At 40.0% G+C, this 18,518-nt stretch overlaps 1 protein-coding gene across 2 annotated transcripts in view; it reads right to left on the bottom strand.

Moving 5' to 3' along the window:
* The window catches only part of SCN8A (sodium voltage-gated channel alpha subunit 8), a 671,454-nt gene that overhangs the window by 428,214 nt on the left and 224,722 nt on the right, over positions 1-18,518 (bottom strand). For both annotated transcript variants that reach the window (XM_086966390.1, XM_086966401.1), the window contains exons 7-8: positions 7,191-7,412; positions 5,798-5,861 (exon numbers count right to left, since the gene is read on the bottom strand). In XM_086966390.1, coding sequence (XP_086822516.1) covers positions 5,798-5,861; positions 7,191-7,412 — 286 coding nt within the window. The remainder of the gene's footprint in view (positions 1-5,797; positions 5,862-7,190; positions 7,413-18,518) is intronic.

Here is an 18,518-nt window from a genome sequence, read left to right as displayed (position 1 = left end):
CTACTGGAGCAAATTTTGGAAGAGCCTTTAGCAGATTATATTGTAACAGGTGATTTTAATATAAACTTGTTAATATCTTTCTTACGGGACGACTTTATTCAGTCCCAAAACCATCAATGGGCAATCCCTGAACAAACACGGAACCTAGAATAAATATCAAACAAAATAGAATGGGGAGAAACTTTTTGATGGATATGGAAGAATTGGGACTAAGAATATTGAACGGTAGATTTCCAATGGACATAACACCATCTTGGACATTTCACTCACACAATTGTAATTCACGAATCGATTATACAATGGTATCATTATATACCTTCAACAAAGTGATTTCCTACCATCTGAATAAAGTGCCTGATAGCAACCAAAGCCAACAAATAATGAATATAAAACTGTCCTGTCCAAAACCTCAAAAGTATTTGACAACGCAAGGTCAGACATATACCGTCAATTATAGGGAACTTACATGGAAATCAAATAATGCAGATGATATAAAGAAAAAACACAAAATCTAGTTAAAGAGTGTTTTAAAGATATAACCAGGAGGACTGTAATTGAGCAATGGGAACATTTTACACAGAAAATAGTGATGTCTAATGAAATCACTTTATGTGTACATACAAAACAAGCGACCCAGACTGAAACAACATCAACCTCCCGTATACGGTGAGAAAAATTAGACAAATCCATAACAGACTTAGGAAACAGCTAACGAAGTCTCCTTATAATGAAGATATACTGGTAAAATTAAAAAATACTAACTATATCCTGAGGAAATTAATTTGGAATGAAAAAAACAAAGCTAGACAAGATTTGTGGACAAAAATCTTTCACGCGAGCACTCAAACAAACTCAAGGGAGTTTTGGAGATTGATTAATGGTCTAGCTAGACCTATCAAATCTGCGGTAGGATCGCTCTAACTGAAGACACATGGTTTAAATTTCTTATAAAACACCTAAACCCAGAGACTAAAGCAAATATTCAAGGTAACACACAGAAAAAGATGGTTAAATCAGACCTAGAATGTGATTATGAAATTTATATAACCAAATCACAAGTTACCAAACTGATAAAGAAACATAAAGATGGAGCATCCTGTTCCCAATGGTATCATGTTTGGATTTTACAAAGAAGAACCAGATGTTTGGTCCACATATCTAACTGATGTTTTTGTAATGAAGTGGTTCAGAGTGGATTAATTCCGAAATCCTGGAGAGGGTCATTAATATCTCCTATTTTTAAGAAAGGAAACTGACAATCGCCGGTTAACTACCATTTAATTACACTTCAAGATACTGATGCAAAACTGTTTGCTAGGATTCTATTAATAATTCTAACAGACTGGGTAAAGGAAAAGCAGGTACTGCCCCCGAATCAAACAGACTTTATCAAAGGACTTGGAACCTCTACAAATATAATAATATCTGTATTAATGGATAAGGCAATTTCAGCTAAACAACAATTATACTTTTGTTTTGCGGATTTCAAATCGGCTTTCGATTGTGTTGATAGACAACTTTTGGGGACAAAACTTAAAAAACAAGGAATTCCTGACACATTGCTAAAAATGATTATGCTTTTGCACTCTGATACTTGGATCAGGGTGAGGATTGGTGATGGACGGACACTAACAAAAAAAATCCCTACGTCAAGTGGATTAAAACAAGGGTGCATCCTGGCCCCCCTCCCTTTTAATTTATTTTTAGCTGATTTCTCTACAGTTTTGAATGAAGTTAATGCACATCCTCCAAAGTTAGCAGATGAACAAATACCCAACTTGTTGTATGCAGACGATGTTATACTCTTAAGTCAAACCAAAGGTGGATTGCAACGACTAATCGATTGTATCTCAAAGTATGGAAAGGTAAATGGTATGGTAATAAATGAAGCGAAGACCAATGTAATGGTTATTAAAAAAATCACGCAACTTAAATATAAATACAAATGGTTTTTGGAAGACAATGAATTAGAACAAGTTGTTTCCTATAAATATCTTGGTGTTATTTTAATGACAATGGAAATTTCCTACCACAAAAAAATTATATCACAAGGAAAGCAAATACTCTGGTTGCGGCACTTAGGACAATACAGAAATCTATATGTGACTTGTCTTATCGCTCCTTTTTAAAAGTAATCGCTGCAAAACTATTACCAACTCTAACATACGGTAGCGAGGCAATAAATGGGAACGATCAGGAGATCACTAATAGTGCAGTTGCAAAAACTTATAAAAATGTTATTCTCCCTGCAAAAGAATGCCTCACAAGCGCAGGTGAGGCTGGAATTTGGGTTAAATAACCAGCTATATTCAAGAAAAGGGCAAACACTTAAAGTGTGGAATAGAATAAAAAATGATTAAGATAACAAACTGTCTCGGCTGTTCTGGCAAGAAGTAAAAGATAACAGGAAATTACATGTTTGGTCCCATCTAAATACAGCGATAGAAGAATTTGGCGTAACACCGATTTGGAACAATACAATAACACAGGAAAGCTTCAAAAAACAATTAATAAACTTACTAACCATCTTTCCTTGATAAAGGTATACTTGTAAAAAGAAAGCATGTAAGGCCAATTATACATGGATTCAAGGGAAAAAAGGTTCAAGAATATCTTGAAACATCGTGATCAAAGCAAAACAAACATGTCTTTATCAATGCTCAATTTGGTTGTCTGCCACGATTATGTCACTTACCCCCATGGAAGAAAACAGAAGAGGATAATCTATGCATGCTATGTAAATCCGGACAAGAGAACATTATACACTTATTGTGTCTTTGCCCGGAATTAGAATACGAAAGAAAAAACACTCTTAAGAGACTATTTAACAATCGTGGAGTAAGGACATGTAGGCAAGCCTTGATAGCATGTTTAAATTCTGAAGATTTATTAATGAATTCTGCATTTGTAAACTTTTTCTGTGCTCTTGGAAAAAAGTTGGAGGTTTTTACCTGAATTTACTAATGGATTGTGTTAATACATATTATATACATTCAATATTTTGGATATAAAATTTTATATGATTAATTGTTTTATACTTTTTAATTTTGGTGATATTTTAGCTATTTTTCTAAGAATTTAATTAATCAAACAAAATAAATAAACTTGAAACACGTAAAATCAACAGCAAACAGGGTTAGGAAGTATGAATACAGTCTATAGAATGCACAGTGTATAACTCACTCATAGATGCCCATATTAGCACAGCATGTAATTTCACAAAACATTATTGTTCATACCAACCATAACCTATGTAAATAGTCTCTTATGTCATGTCACTATAAAGCATTGCAAAACCCCATTCCGTTCTGCCATTAGCAGGTTTATTGCAGGACTGTTTCCATGCTTAGCTTTGGGCCATTTTTGCTGCAATGTCCTACGATGTGGTTGTAGTCTCCCAGTGATTCCCTTTGCTCTTTGCGTAGGGGTTTAAAAAGATTTTCAGATTTTCAGCAAAAATGTAGTTTTAGAGGACCATTTTTTCATGAATGGGGCGACGATGTCATTGAACTCAGATCACAGTCAGTCAGTCAAACAAGCTTTATTCGACAAAGTCATAAAAGCATTACATATAAAAATTGTAAAAATGGAATTAAAATTTATACAAGGTTTAAAACAAATAATTCATTATAATAAAATGACCAAATTAAGATACATCAAGTATTCATATATAAAGTGCATTTTCAAAAGCCAACCCCTTAGCATTTTTTGCTTCTGATAATCCAGGCCCATCCTAGATATTTCGCCCCAGCTATATATATTACAGGGCTTGGGTTTGTACAGAAAATTCAGATCACATATGGGGGGGTCTCCTGTGCAGTGCTGCAATGGTGGCAATGGATGTGCCTCATGATGAAGTGTAGAGACACGTAGGGGGTCACTCAAAATGGTGTGAGCAAGTTTAGGGGAGTGCTATTCCATGAACCAATGTGAAGACTGATTGAGCATTATTTACTAGGTTACATTGTAAATGTGAGGCCTACTTACCTGATGCCCAAAAAGATATAGGAGGGCACGAAATTGGCTAAACTGGGTGTAGGTGACAAAGATGAGATTCTATGAACTGGTGGGTCATCCACTGGCTAGTGGTGGCCCTGCTGGTGAATGAACTGAGCAGGAACAAATCAGTCCATCCCCCTAACAAAAGAAAACACTAATTTGGGGTCAATAAATAGGTAAATACCATGCCTCCATGGTGGTAGAGTTGTCAAAAAACAGTACCACTGAATTGAGTTTGGGGAACACCGATCATCAAGGTTGAGAAGGAGCAGCAACTGTTATTGTAACGAGGGCAGGGTAGATGCTTCTGCATAATGAGTGAAGGAAAGATGGTTCATTGTGAATGAGGAGAGGGTTTTGATTTTTGGGGAGAGTAAGAAGCTCAGATGTGGCAAGTAATGGATCAGCAAAGAAGAAACGTAGGCACCTATTAGGATGGCGGACGGACCTGCGTCCGTCCGCCACCGCCGAGGTGGAGGGACCGTCCACGGGGACAGCGGCGGTCCCTCTGGTGGAATTAGGATGTGACCGCCACCCTGGCGGTCACATCCCGTATATTTAACATTGCGACGGGAGCTGCTTTAAGCAGCACCTGCCGCAAAGATAAATATGCATGCTGTGCATTTGCATGCACAAAGCGGCAGGCACCGCGCGGTGCCTGCCGCATTGTGCATGCAAATGCAGGGGGTACCATAGGTACCCCCCATGTGCACCCCACACCCCCCCTTTACCCTGGGGGCCCGCAACGTGACTTCAAAGAAAAGACCATATGCCTTTCCGTGGCGGCATTGCCGCCACGGAAAGGCATGTCCTGAAGCACATCCTAATATGGCTGGCGGTGTCTGATAGACACCCCCACCATATTAGAGCTTTTCCGCCACGGTCGGAGCCGACCACGGCGGAAAAGCGGCGGACAATCTTCCCGTCCGCCGATGACCGCCCAGCCATCCTAATATGGCGGGGGGTCTTTTCATTCACCGCAGAGGTGAATCCGCATCCTCCGGGCTGGCGGTGGCTTCCGCCGGCCCGGAGGATGCCGATTCACCGCAATCTTAATCAAGCCCCTAATTTGGAAGTGGAGGGATGAACATGGAAATTTAAGAGGAACAGGGGAAGAGGATGAAGGGATAATCAGTAAGGAGGACAGTTATGAGTGTCAGGATTTGGGCTATTGTTGGAGAGAATTGAGTACTGAATTCATATGCTGAAACCATGGACTGAATGGCTGTAGTATATGAGGTGGTTAGGAGCAATGGCTCAACCACTAACAATTCGTGAGGGTGGTTATGGATAAAGGAGGTACGTGTTTGAACGTAAGAGGACTAAACCCTTCACAGATAGGTTTGTAAATCACTGAATTCCACTGTTTTCCAGAGTTATCACTGCTATCTTAGCCACATAATTTACTGAACATGTTTCTGAAGCACTACTATTTTGAGCTGATAGTGTAAAATATTCATGATCAGCATTCTGTAATTATATGACAGCGCCAGGATACTATCGCAGGTGATAGTACGCTTTACAAATACACAACACGATTTCTGGCTCCTCTTTTTAAAAATACATGGGTCAATGTTGTAGGTCACTGTGTTTAGCAATATTTTGCTCGTGCGCGACCGCTGTGAATAGTGAGAAAAAAAAGAGCGTTCTATTTTACTTTTATGAATAGCAAAGCCAAATGAAATACAACGTTCCAAACGTTGGTCTCAGGTTGTTTTTGATTTCATCGACTATGGTTACCAAGTTATATTTGATCATGCTCAACACCAGCAACGTCGTACAAAGAAAGCAACCTTACCCTGCATCTGAGCTGTTCCCACACAGTAATGGATCCAAGGCTCCATGGAGGTAATAAAAATTTGCTGAACAGCACATGTTGGAAAAATGAAAAGTGCATTTCAAGTGATGACAAATACGTTTAAAGAATTAACATGCATGAATTTCTTAGGTGGATATAACATAATTCTTTAAAAAGTAATCAGCATAACACAAATTCTACCATCCATTGTCTTATAGATGATTGCAATTTTTTGTCATGATCGCTATTTTTAAAGTACATATCAAATTTCTGAAATAAAAATACTTTTTGGACAATACATTTTTTTTTTAGAACAATGCTCACTATAAATGAGGAAGCCTAACTGGTTTTAATACAAGGTGGCTTTGGTTGGAAAGGACCCCTCTTCATTACTCAAATAAAGCTGGGACTCTTCTGAAGTTGATGAACCCATTCAAGGTCTCCGAATCTGCAAAACCCTATTTTATGGAAAAACAAGGACTAACAATTCTCAATCTCTAAATTTCTAATGGCTGTTGGAAGTTGTAATGTTTTGCTGAATACTCTATATTGCTTGCAGAAAAAACAGGTCCAATACAAGACAAGGTTACCAGCAGGATCACCTCAGGTGAGAGCATTGGAAGTGTCAGATAAGCTGTTGATTGGCCCTTTAGGGATATCGGTATCCACATAGATATAAAAACAAAGTCTTGTAAGACTGGTCTAATGCATTGTTGTTCCAACTAATCTATTGTTTGTACATGCGCACTACTCTTAATGCATGTTTCAATGGCTTTCTATTTAACACTTGATGACCCTAAGAACAGATTGATTGGAAATCAGTGGCATATTCAAGAGTAGAATTACTCTAAAGAAGACAAATGACAATTTCTATTCCCCATGTATTCTCCCATTTCTGATCCTTGAACATGCTGGGAGTAACAACCAAGAACCAAATACCCTGCACTGGGAAACTTCAGGAACAAGTCTGGCTTCTCTCAGAGAAGTGAAAATAACTTTGAATAAGCATCTGCAGCAACACAAATTGCATGTAGCTAAAGACTTTGTATCCTTTGCTTAGGATGAGTCTGGGCCCATTCCATTCAAGAGCTAGTAGATAAAATCTCAGGAACATCAGCGAAGACAAGATTGAACAGCGACATATTTTATGTACACATACTTCTCTTATTAATGTCAATTATAACATTGTACAAATACAACGCGTTTTCACATCGGAAGCCATGCAAAGCGGTTCATAATGTTTCACATCATAGTATAAAACAAAACCTTTGGGACCTATTTCATCAATTTATGTAGATTACAGTCCAAAACATTATACCTTTTATACAACACCTAACTAACATGACTTGGCGCAAATGAAGAGAATGTAAATAAGCCAGGCAGAAATACTCACTTTCATTGTGGATGTACTCTTTCCAATCAAACCCTCTGCTGCCGTTGCCAAAATAGCTGTCATTGAAGTTCACTGGCCAAATGACACACTTGTTCCGCAGATTGCCCATGAACAGCTGTAGTCCAATCAAAGCAAAAACACTAAGGCAGAAAACTGTCAGAATCATCACATCTGACAGCTTCTTCACTGACTGGATAAGAGCCCCCACAATAGTCTTCAAACCTGCAGAAAGAAAGGGGCACTGCAAAATTACGGCCACACTGTTCGATTGTCTGTCACAATCTCATCAGTGTGAAAAGAGAAAAGGCATGTCTCCTCTGTCCCTGTCTCATTCTTCTCATACACACCAATTAGCCTCAGTCACAACAAAATAAATACAGAATTCAGCAAGTGTGAAAACTGATGTAAACATGCGATATTAACATTGATCAATGTAGGTGTTGTACAGTGTGCTAGACTTACTGACTTTTGTCTGCTTAACCCTTTCCTTGCTGCAGTCGGCCATTGGCCGACGGCAGCAGTACCTCCCCAGTGCTGCCGTCGGCCAATGGCCGACGCGGCTCCGCCCGCGCACGGAAACGCCCGCACCGCGGCGGAATTACCGCAACAGTTAACGCGTTTTGTCTGGGTAACTTAGGCAGGAATTGAATAGCTGCATGGGGATTCTGAAGGTAGCTACAGTAGCAAACACAAGGAGATGATGGACGGAGCGCTGAAACTCTTCAGACAATCGCCCCCAGTCACGATTAGATCTGGGTTGAATCCATCATCGTTTTGTAGCTCACCTCAAAACAGTAAACTAAGATATTTCCTTCAGCACAACAGTTGGTGGTCTTCTATTCTCTCATTTGAGATCCCATCACTCTGGAGGTTCTACTTGTAGAAGCGTTCAATGATCTCTCACATCTACAGAAGCACTGAGCTGGTTCTCACCACCAGGTAACTGTTTCAGTGGTGAATGAGCGCCTCTGAAAAACAGGCTTTGTACGATGCCTAGTAGGTCAACGTGGAAGCCACACTGAGGTGGCAGTGGACAGCGCTTGGGACAAACGTGACAATTTATACAGTAGCATGGCTGTAAATCACTTAGCAAATTAGATGTTGTTTATAGCTTTAGGTTATGCTGAGGCATTTCGCATGCTAAATTCCTCGTGGGCAAGGCAGTTCCATCTGAGTCAACAAATCTGACCTAAAGAAATTCAAGTTTTTACTATGGGGTTGGGTTGTTGAATCAAATCTATTTTAACACAAAGCATACGGCATACTTGTGTACATTTTTTCAACTATTTAATCAGAGGAGAAGACTCACACCCCAAGCTCTTTTTAACATATTTCTCTCCACCCCAGCAACTGCCTGCCACAGCTCCAACTTATTCTTACCAGGGGAGGAAGAAGAGCACAACACAAACCATCCAGTTTTCTTCCCTGACTTGTTTTGGTTCAGAGTTGTGTCTCCTCCTGCACCAACCTCTCTACTTGCCATTTAAAAAAGTTGCTGCCTTTTCCATTTCTCCCTCCTTCTCTTCCTGCCATCCTTTACCATTCCTTACTCATGCCGTATCTGTTTCCAGGTGGGGTCGCAACTAATATCGAAGACAGTTTACCGTAACCTGATCTGAATTTTTGCCTTACTGTTTTTTTTTTAAGTAATAATCCTTGCAGTTCCAGTTATATGAATTGTGGGACTCTTTTCTTTACCCATATGGTCCCCACACCTCCAGCCTAAAGGGTTTGCTTTCAGCAATTCTTTAACTCTTTAATTCTTCAAATATAATTTGAACAGCAATTAACTTGAGCTTAGTCGTTCTGCCCTTTAGTCAAATTATATTAGTTAGCAGTATTGTGATAATTTTGTCAGGTCAGAATGAAAATGACCTGTTCTTGACATTCGATTAGATTATCTACTTTCTTAGAAGCCCAATATCCATACTTTTGATCTTCTTCGTTTGTACAACCAATTTGTTTTTCTTAGAATTACTACCTCTGAATTTGCATGCAGGAAAAGTATTTCCTGTTTTGTTTTTGATGAGGTAAGTTACAACAAACATTACTTTTAAGAAAATGAATCTTCCATTTCTAGAGGCTTTAGAAAAACTGCACAAAAATCAATTTGGCTACTGTTGCTCTTTACTCCTTAACACGACCATTAGTAAGCAGTACTGAAAAAGTCTTCAATCTATAGGAATTGGTCTGTTCCGCACATACTCTCATTAAATTCAAATTAAACCCACTGAGACATTTACTTTAATTCAACACTCAAAAGTATGTTTAAATTCCATACTCAGGTGATCCTAAAGTCTACAAAATCCATGTGACTGAAAAGTTGTTTGTTTGTTTTAATGTGAACACAACTTAGCAGGTGATGAGGTGCTGAGTCAGGTAGATGTTCAGCCTCGCTGGAACCTTGCGACTAAGCCAAACATCTGCAGTTTTAAAATTCACAGAAATCTTCAAAATGATAAATGAGAAGGCAGTCCTTCCATGTTTTTTTAAAACTCTTATGCAGTCAGGAAACATGGTTTGTTTTGTTGTAGAAAATTGGTCGAAACAGTAATTTCTACTGCTGATTCACTTATAAATAAGTGTAGCCGGGGAGAACTTTTAGTTTGCAGCTGACCGTTAATGTCTAAAGAGGTTCTAAATAGATGAGAGGAAATTGTATCTTAAAAAAATAACATGTTTTGGTGGCTGTGTTAAAACATGCTAAAATATACGAAAAAGTGATAGATGGAATGCTTGATTCAATCTCAGCCACTGGTAATTAACTTGAGGCAGTATCGTAGTCCATCGTTATTTTGCACACCGTGTCACTTCAGCTTGGACATAGCCATATGCAAATCAGTCTTGACCCTCCTCCCAACTATCTGTAATTAGATTTTTTACACAAATGGCCTCCGCCAAATATTCTTGAGAAAATGACCCGAACAAGTGGGAGGCCGCAGTGACTGTAGCTTTAGAAGATGTAGCACCTAACTATTTCAGATAATCTAGATCACCCACAAGTCTCACGTTATCTGAAACCCATACACTTGACAACACACCTGTGTGAGGAAGGATTTTAAAGGCAAGTCTTCCTCACTTTTGGGAGTCTCTAGGGGTGGAAGATTTGACGGCGTCAAGTTCGCAGGGGATTCCTTGGGATTATGTTCCCTCATCAGTGATTCACTGGCAAAATTGTGCTTCCTTCTATTCATCTCATATATGACCTGTGAGGAAGAAGCGGAGAAAGACAAGCCAGCAAACACTATGTGCTGAAGTGGTTGGGCTTTTATCGGCCAGTGAAGGAAAAAGCCAGAAAGGAGAATCACATATTAATTTACGCCTGAAAAGCTCCTGCAAGTCTCTGCTGTGGATAGGCTTTTCACCCACCTTTTGACCAAGCATCAACAGATATACAAATTCTGGTGCTGCCGAAGCAAAGCACATTTTACTATGAAATTTGTGAGCCACTGGGCACTCATTAAGGTCAAGACGTAACTAACTTTTCAGATGCACATTTCTAAACTTTAGGACAGCACCCTTTTCGTCCTGAAGAAAACAAATTCCAATCACATCTATCTATACTTTTGTTTAAAAAGATTGTCTTTCTTCCTCCTTCTGAATATCAATCCACCATCCAAGTTCCTGGTGTGTTAAACTGGGCAGTAGTAATACTCTTCTCTTCAGTTTTCCTCTGTCAAGCCTTGCCCTACTAAATACTATATTTCACTTTGTAGCATGATTGCCGGTTGTGTCACATAAACTGGATCACATCACCCAACTTCATTATCTGTTGTTGTGCTCTAGAATTCAATGTTTAGTATGCAGTATTATCTTCAAGATCCCTCTTGTCCCTACTCCCCGTGCAAAAAAAGGGAAACTATATGGTATGAAGAGTACCAGAGTTATAACAAGCCGATATCTAGTTCACCTTAGTGTCCAGCACTTTTGCTGGGCTGCGTTATGCAGACTATAATTGGGAATTGTAAACTCTGACTAGGAATATTCATGTGACTCCGTTTTTTATGCCACTTAGGAGACATGCAAATACTTTTTTGTCACACTTTGTCTGGTATTTGATCACAGGCATTCAGGTTGCCCAAAGAATTGTCTAAATCCCAGATGTAATCCTTCAGAGAATATTACTACAACATTCCCGTATCACTTTGTGTACCCATCAGCTCTGAGAAAATTTGATAACTTCTGAGAAAGGAAGATCAATTATTCTTTTACTGTGTTTCATGTTCACCCTGGAACGTCTTCAGAAACATATTTTGTGCTGTTAAGTAACATCGTCTGAGACTTTTATTAATGGAGTTGTCCCCCACAGCTCCTCCAAAACAATTTTCCGAACTACAAGGCACTGTTTTTTCATAAGCAACAAAATTAGTTTCTTCATTTTGTTCCAATTTCCTCTATCCAGGACATGGGTAACAATTGGCAGCTAGCATCATCACGGAAATGAAAGTGTGAACCATTTTCCCCATGATTTTTTTTACGCTTTTAGGGTCTGAAATATAGGACTCGACAAATGTTTTTCCCCTTGCAAACTGGGTTATACATTCACAAATTCTGGTGACTGGCTACACTGAAAATAAGGTACTTTTTTAGTGGGTTTTGTTGGTTAAAAATGCTTTTGTGCAAGTTGATTTCTTTCTTTTACAAACTTCTTATTCTTTCCAAGCATCAGTATTTTCTGAGGTAACCAATTATTTTTGTAACAAATTCATTTATCTTTGTGGCATGTCACAAAAAATATTTTTCCTCAATGGAGGGATTTGCAAGTCAGTGCAAAATAAAAATTTGCCAAAAACTGCACAATTTGTCTTTTGGCTAACAAAACCTGTTAAAGTCCACTCTGGAGGAACTGCAATTTCTCTGTCCCAAACAAAGGGACAATTACGTACTGTGATCCTCGATCTCTCATGGGTTTCTATTCATAAACAATCAAATATCTCTATGCACACGTGATCCCACTACATTTAAATAATGTAGTAGTTTAACAAAAGATATGAACTGACTTCCAAGTAGCCACCCTGAATATATCTCAAATGAGTACATTCCTCATCAGAGTAGTTATAGCTGATTTTCCAATTGTAGAAGAGGCCCTTGGCTTCTCAGTAAAGTCCTGTTCACCTTTTGATGAAAAGAAATTTTATAACACCCTTTCCACTCCGCTATAGTTTGCTTTTGTGGAAGGCATGCCTGTGCAAACCGCACCAAAGCTGCCACATATTTGTTCAGATTGCCTGAGACCTTTTATAGAGGTGGTAGTATCCCAATTATCCCTTAATATATTAAACCCGAAGTCCAGATTCAGACGAATGAAGAAATAAGGCAGTACTGATCTCTTGGCAGGTGTTTAGGTCCACCTGTTTCCTGAGACACCATATTCAGAAACTCTTCCACTTGAATGCAGACCAATATCTCAACTCCCTCAGTATGTTTAAGAAGTCATCTCAAAGTTCAAGTGGCAATACTGTAGGTAATCAGGAGCTTAGTGGTCAATTTAAAGCCTTGATAATAGCAATAAAGATCATGCTCAACATCCTGGTGAGCAGATATACCCTGAACATAAGCCTTCTGTGAGGATGCAGGGACGGGGAGAAGCTGTGGCTGCCACCAAAACCTCGAACAAACAGGAGCAACCTGGATCATTGTTATCTTGCATTGTCTCATTTTGAGGAGCAATTGAACCAGAGGACAGGTAGAAGTAAATGGTCTCAAATAATTTATTCTAATGCCATTCCCTAAGGACAGGGGTTACGGCAATCCAGTCTCAGAGAGGAATCATACATTTGTTCCCATGGCAAACAAGTCATGTGCTGAGTGCCCCGGGCCAGAAAGATGTCTTGTTTAGTACCCACTTGTGCTGGTTACCCATTCAACTGCATTGTTTTGTAGAAACAGCTGCACCAGAAATATAGGTCTCAAGACCTTAAATTGAATAGAAGGGGGAGAAGAACAGAATTTTTGACAATATTGAACACCAAATTGTCTTTTGTTATCTTATGTCACATGAGTAAATGGTTGCTTAAGTCTCCCTCAGGGGTGTGGAAAGAGGAAGGGAGGATCCTTGCCTGGGCCATGAAAGGCTGTTGGGGACCTTCACCTCTGAACTTTGTCTGTGAAAATATTGCCTCCAAGGAGTACGTTGATATTCTTGGCATTGCATTTGTTGTTGTTTGTTCCCAAAGGGCATATTGTAATATTGCTGCCCTCTCCAACAGCATTTATACTGAGCATAGGGAAAGTCCTTGTATTTTTCAAGTCAAACAAACATCAATGTTTCAGCCTCTGTTCTCATGCCTTTTACGTTATTCTCCACAAGGGTACAAAATAGAAACGAACCTGAGAAATGACTATCCAGAATTGTTTGTTGAGCTTGAAGAATGTTCAATGACATAAGAAGGTATGAAAAGTGACACATGGAGAGATATTGGTTAGTGTCTGTTGCTGCTTAGTGAACTTAATCTTACTGACATTCATCACCTGATCAGAAGTTAGCAAGCCTTCTTTCAAGATGTCAATAATTTTTCCTCTTTTTCTTGGGAAAGATAAATACAGGTTCATAGAATTCCATAATCCACTATTTACATCCCCAGAATTGTAGAACTAGCAGTTCTTATTGTCTTGACTAAGGTCTGGCAGGGTGTTTTACCCACTGAGTCATCTTTCTTAGTCTCCTTTTTCTGGCGGCGCTGAAGAGGAGGAATCATGAGTGCTGTATCACTTTCTAGCACCAAAAACCAGGAAGAAATAGGGTGGAGTTTCTCTGAGAAAGAAGGGATTAGAGTCCAGTGTTCTATATTTTTCTCTTTATATCAATCTGATGAATAATGGCATCAATATTATGCATAGTAGTCTGCCAACGCAGTGGGCCAAGGAAACATATTGATCTGGCTTGTAAGCTCAGAAGTAAATTCTCAATTATTACAGAGTTCTTGAATACCAGAGAGGAAGACTCAATATTGAGTTTTTTGGTTACTCTACTGGTGACCTAATTGAATGCTTCAAGGTTATCATGTATAGATATTTTGCAAAGAGTAGATTCTGTGGACCACACTGCATAGGTGCTAATATTTATGGTTGAAGAGGATAACGGTCCAGTGTTGCGTGAATGAATGAATAAAAATGGATTTTTATAGCGCGAATTGCTGCCCTGGGGCGTCCAAGCGCTAGAGGAACCAGATGGAGGTGTGATGAGGATAGCAGACTGGGAGGAGGGGGGAGGGACTGAATTGTTACGGGGATTTGAACAGATGTGTTTTCAGTTGTTTGCGGAAGGAGGCGAGGTCAGGATTAGATCTCAGATGAAAAGGAAGGGAGTTCCAGATTTTTGAGGAGTTGAGGGTGAACATTCTTCCGCCTGATCTAGTCCTTTTGATTCTGGGGACTGTTGCCATAAAAGCCTGACTAGAGCGTAAGTCTCTGCCTGGATGATATTGGCTAACTAGGCTACGCGTGATTTGGGGCCCCGAGTCCCAGAAGGTCTGGTGGGCACAGGGCCGGTCCTAGGCATGGGCGGTATGGGCAGCTGCCCAGGGCCTCGCGCTCAGGGGGCCCCCTGCCGGCCCCGCAGAGTAGGGAAAAGTGCACTCGCGCAGGCAGTAAGGCACTTAGAGGGGCCTCACATCTTCCCTTTCGCCCGGGGCCTCAGAAGGCCTAGGACCGGCTCTGGGTGGGCAATACACATTGCGTTGAAAGTGACTCTCTTGCGTACTGGTAGCCAGTGAAGGCTGGTCAGTGCCTCCCTGACTGGGGTTCTGCGGGGGATTTGCAGTAAGGTACGGGCAGCACAGTTTTGTACCAGTTGTAGTCTATTCAATGTGTACTCTGGGGCTCCCAGATAGAGGGCGTTGTTCGAGTCCAGACGTGACTGTATTATGCCCTGTATGGCTGTTTGCTTTGCCTCCATTGGGAGCAGGGGGAGAACTTTCTTCAATGTCCTGAGAAGTCCAAAGCAGGTGGCAGAAAGCTTTGTGGCCTGAGTGTTAAGAGAGAGATTCCGGTCCAGCCATACCCCTAGGCTTTTGATGTTTTCTTTCGGAGCGGGGGGGGGGGGGCCTAGACAGGTGGGCCATAATGACTTGAAGAAGGTCGGGTCAGCCGAGCCCAGGAGCATAAGCTCCGTTTTGTCACCGTTGAGCTTTAGTGATGACAGGGTCATCCAGGACTTCACCTCCTCCAAGCATTTTGTTAGTCCTCCTGAAAGTGGTTGTTGAGCTTCCTGCGCTAGGGAGACCACCAGCTGTGTGTCGTCCGCATAAATGAGAATCTAGAACAGCAGCCTCAGCTGTCCTAGATCGGTGCCATCTCTCTGATCTACTTTCTTTCGAATGGTATGAATGGTGGTCCCTTTATTCCCCCAACGAGGGTCCTCATCTTCTTGCTCACATTGGAAGTGCATTTTCTGGACTTATCTTTAGTAAGCGGACCAGGAGGGAAAGTCAGCACAGATCATGGAGCTGGCATCACACTAGAAAAGTGGGCTTTTGAACTGGCACCATCACTGTAAGACTGCCACAACTGGAATTCTGATTGACTGGGGTAACCTTTTTGGGTGTTTAAGGCAGCAGCCCTTGTGATCAGAGGTGAGCCGCCGATGAAGGAGGTTTTTTAATAATGTAGCTCTACGTTATCAACTTTTACTAGGTGTTGGCTAGAACTCCTCAACATCAAAGTTACCAAGGATATCCTCGCCTGGACTTCGAGGCCTTTGATGATGAAGAACAAGTAAACATTGAGAGGGAGGTCATTAAAATTCTTGAAATTGAATGCATCATCATTGAGTGTCTAGATGTAGTATGCCGCAACAAAGAAACTCTCAAAGTCCAGCAGGAACACCAGTGGGAAGGTCTGGTATTGGAAGTGGTCACAAATGGGGCAGATAAGCAGGTTGAAGGGCCCTTTGCCCAGCTAGAGCTGGTCGGCTGCATTGCAATGTTCCCTGCTTTACCTTGCTTAGCCCTAAGGTGCAGTATCTCTCTGTCACTGAGCCTGCTGTAAGTTATATCAAGACATACGTGGCAGTACTGCAATCAGTCCAAATGGCAGATAACCGATATGCCATGCTCATCTATCCAAGCCTTATCACTACAAGAGGGGTACCTATCAGAAAGTCAGCATGGTATCTACAGGAGAGGTCTGATGAGAGGTAACACCTCTAAGGACAAAATAGAAATGTGAACAGACCCCACGTGAGGCATAAAATCCTTACTCAAATTGAGATTGACGTACAAAAAATAGCCTTGAAAACGCACAGTGTAAACAAAAAGGGTAAAGAGAATAGATTGCCTCCATTATCCATGTTTTCTTTACTTTTTAAAGTGTCTTTCATTAGAAAAATATAACAAATATATTTCTAAGAATGCTGAACATGCCCAGAGATATTATCCTGTTTACTGGTGTCAATGAGACTACTGTGGCAGAGATCCTCCTTTCCAAAGAGAGAGTAGGGGTCAAAAAAGGGTTATCGACCGGGACAGTATGTTTTTCCTCCTGAAAATATGTAACTAGGCAAAATAAGATAGTTGTTACCTAAACCTGCTACAACACAGGGTTTCTCGAAAGGATTAAAACAAACTATGCTTAGAATATAATCTTCCTAAATCACCAAAACAGATTATTCAGCAATTGTATAATCAAAGCCAAAATGGCTATGGTTAAAGGGAAGAAGGACAATCAAAAATGTCCAAGTGCATACTCTTTTCTTGATCAACCACTCCTCAACTGCATCCGGATTACCTTATCAGTAGCAATACGTTGTCATTGTCATGATAAAAATTATCAGAATTTTACACTTGTGAACTTACTCCAAAAGGTAAATGCACATGTTTTTCTCTTTATCAGCCACATTAACTTTGAAATGATCTGCAGTTATGGAGTACATCAGTGCCAGCGTGGCATATTCCATGATGCTGAACTCTGACCCCTCTGGTCTAGTTATTCTAAGTACCCCCTTAGTATAGAAGATGCTGATACCTAGCATCCCAATCAAACTGAAGGCACTAACAGAATGTGGAGGTATTACAGAAAGTGGGGCAGGTAGATCACGGTCTGAAATATGTCAGAGCCATAGGGAGATGGCTTAAGACCAGGATGCGTCCATCCTAGACACATTTTTAGGGGAATTCTGTGTTCAGCAGATGATTTAATAAACTTCGAACAAAGAATTGTTTTCCAAAAAGGCAAATATTGTTTCTCTAAAAGTGGAAAAAGAGCAGAAGGCACTGGCAAATGCTAAAAAGGAAAGATAATGTTGCTCAGACTAAAAACAACAGGAAAAAAGTTGTATTAAAAAACCCTGTTCTTACAGATGAAATCAACACAAATGATTCATTTGTTGCTAAGTTTAAAAGGAACATAAATAGCCAAGCACCTCTGAACATTTTTAAAGAAGCCAAGCCATGAGGATCCATGAACGAGGATTATTCACAATCTTCTCTAATTTGATGACTTAGAATTTTTTTTGTGATAGTTAAAATTATCGCTCACCTGGCTACTGGGAATTGTTCCTTGTATATAAATCTGGAAAAGATCCATTGCTACAAATGCACCATTTTCTTTGTGCTGGAGGTGTCTAATACTCAAACATACAACTCTAAATTTTTCCCAGTTAATGAGTGAAACTTATACAGAACAAGTCAAACAGAGAGGCATTATCTGCTCATTGCTAATGACTTGTTCTGTTCCAAGTTCATGCATTAAGTCAAAGAAATTCTGAAGATAATTCACTCTAAGAAAAACACGCACTCGGCTATGAGAAGAGCTATCATGATATAGCCCTTGGTCCATTCTTTCCCAAAGGTCCAGCTTACACTATGTGAAATACACTTTGATCCCTTTTTCACAATATGTGTTTTCTACCACACCATCCCTAAATACAATGTTGCATTATGTTTTCAACCTCTTTTGTTTGCAACGGCAAGGTTGAAACAAGCTAACTATAAAGCTATATGCTGAAAGTTCCTCTTCAAACAGATCTCCTATCGGAATAAAAACTAAATCCAGCTATTTGGCTCTTTGCTAATCGTAAGCCAGGTATGAGTCTGGTATGGCGATGGGCTTACATTTACAACAAGCCTGAGAAAATGATGGGAAGCAATCTACATACATCCAATAAACTGCTTAGATGTGTCCAACATAATTATTACCTCAGCCACAACTCTAATGTAGCTAACAAAGAAACATGAGTCTTTTCAAGCAGTCAATAATTCTGTTTGCAGTATCCCCAATTATCTGAGACTTGCTGCAAATTTTTCACAGTCCTTAGACATATTTTGTGAAAAAAAGGTGGACTTGACCATGAGATCAAGAGCATATACATCAGCATTATCTAAGGTACTC

The sequence above is a fragment of the Lissotriton vulgaris genome, chromosome 1_1, assembly GCF_964263255.1.
Source record: "Lissotriton vulgaris chromosome 1_1, aLisVul1.2, whole genome shotgun sequence".
NCBI lineage: Eukaryota > Metazoa > Chordata > Amphibia > Caudata > Salamandridae > Lissotriton > Lissotriton vulgaris.
The sequence above is the reverse complement of the archived record's forward strand: the minus strand, read 5'-3'. Positions and strand labels throughout refer to the sequence as shown.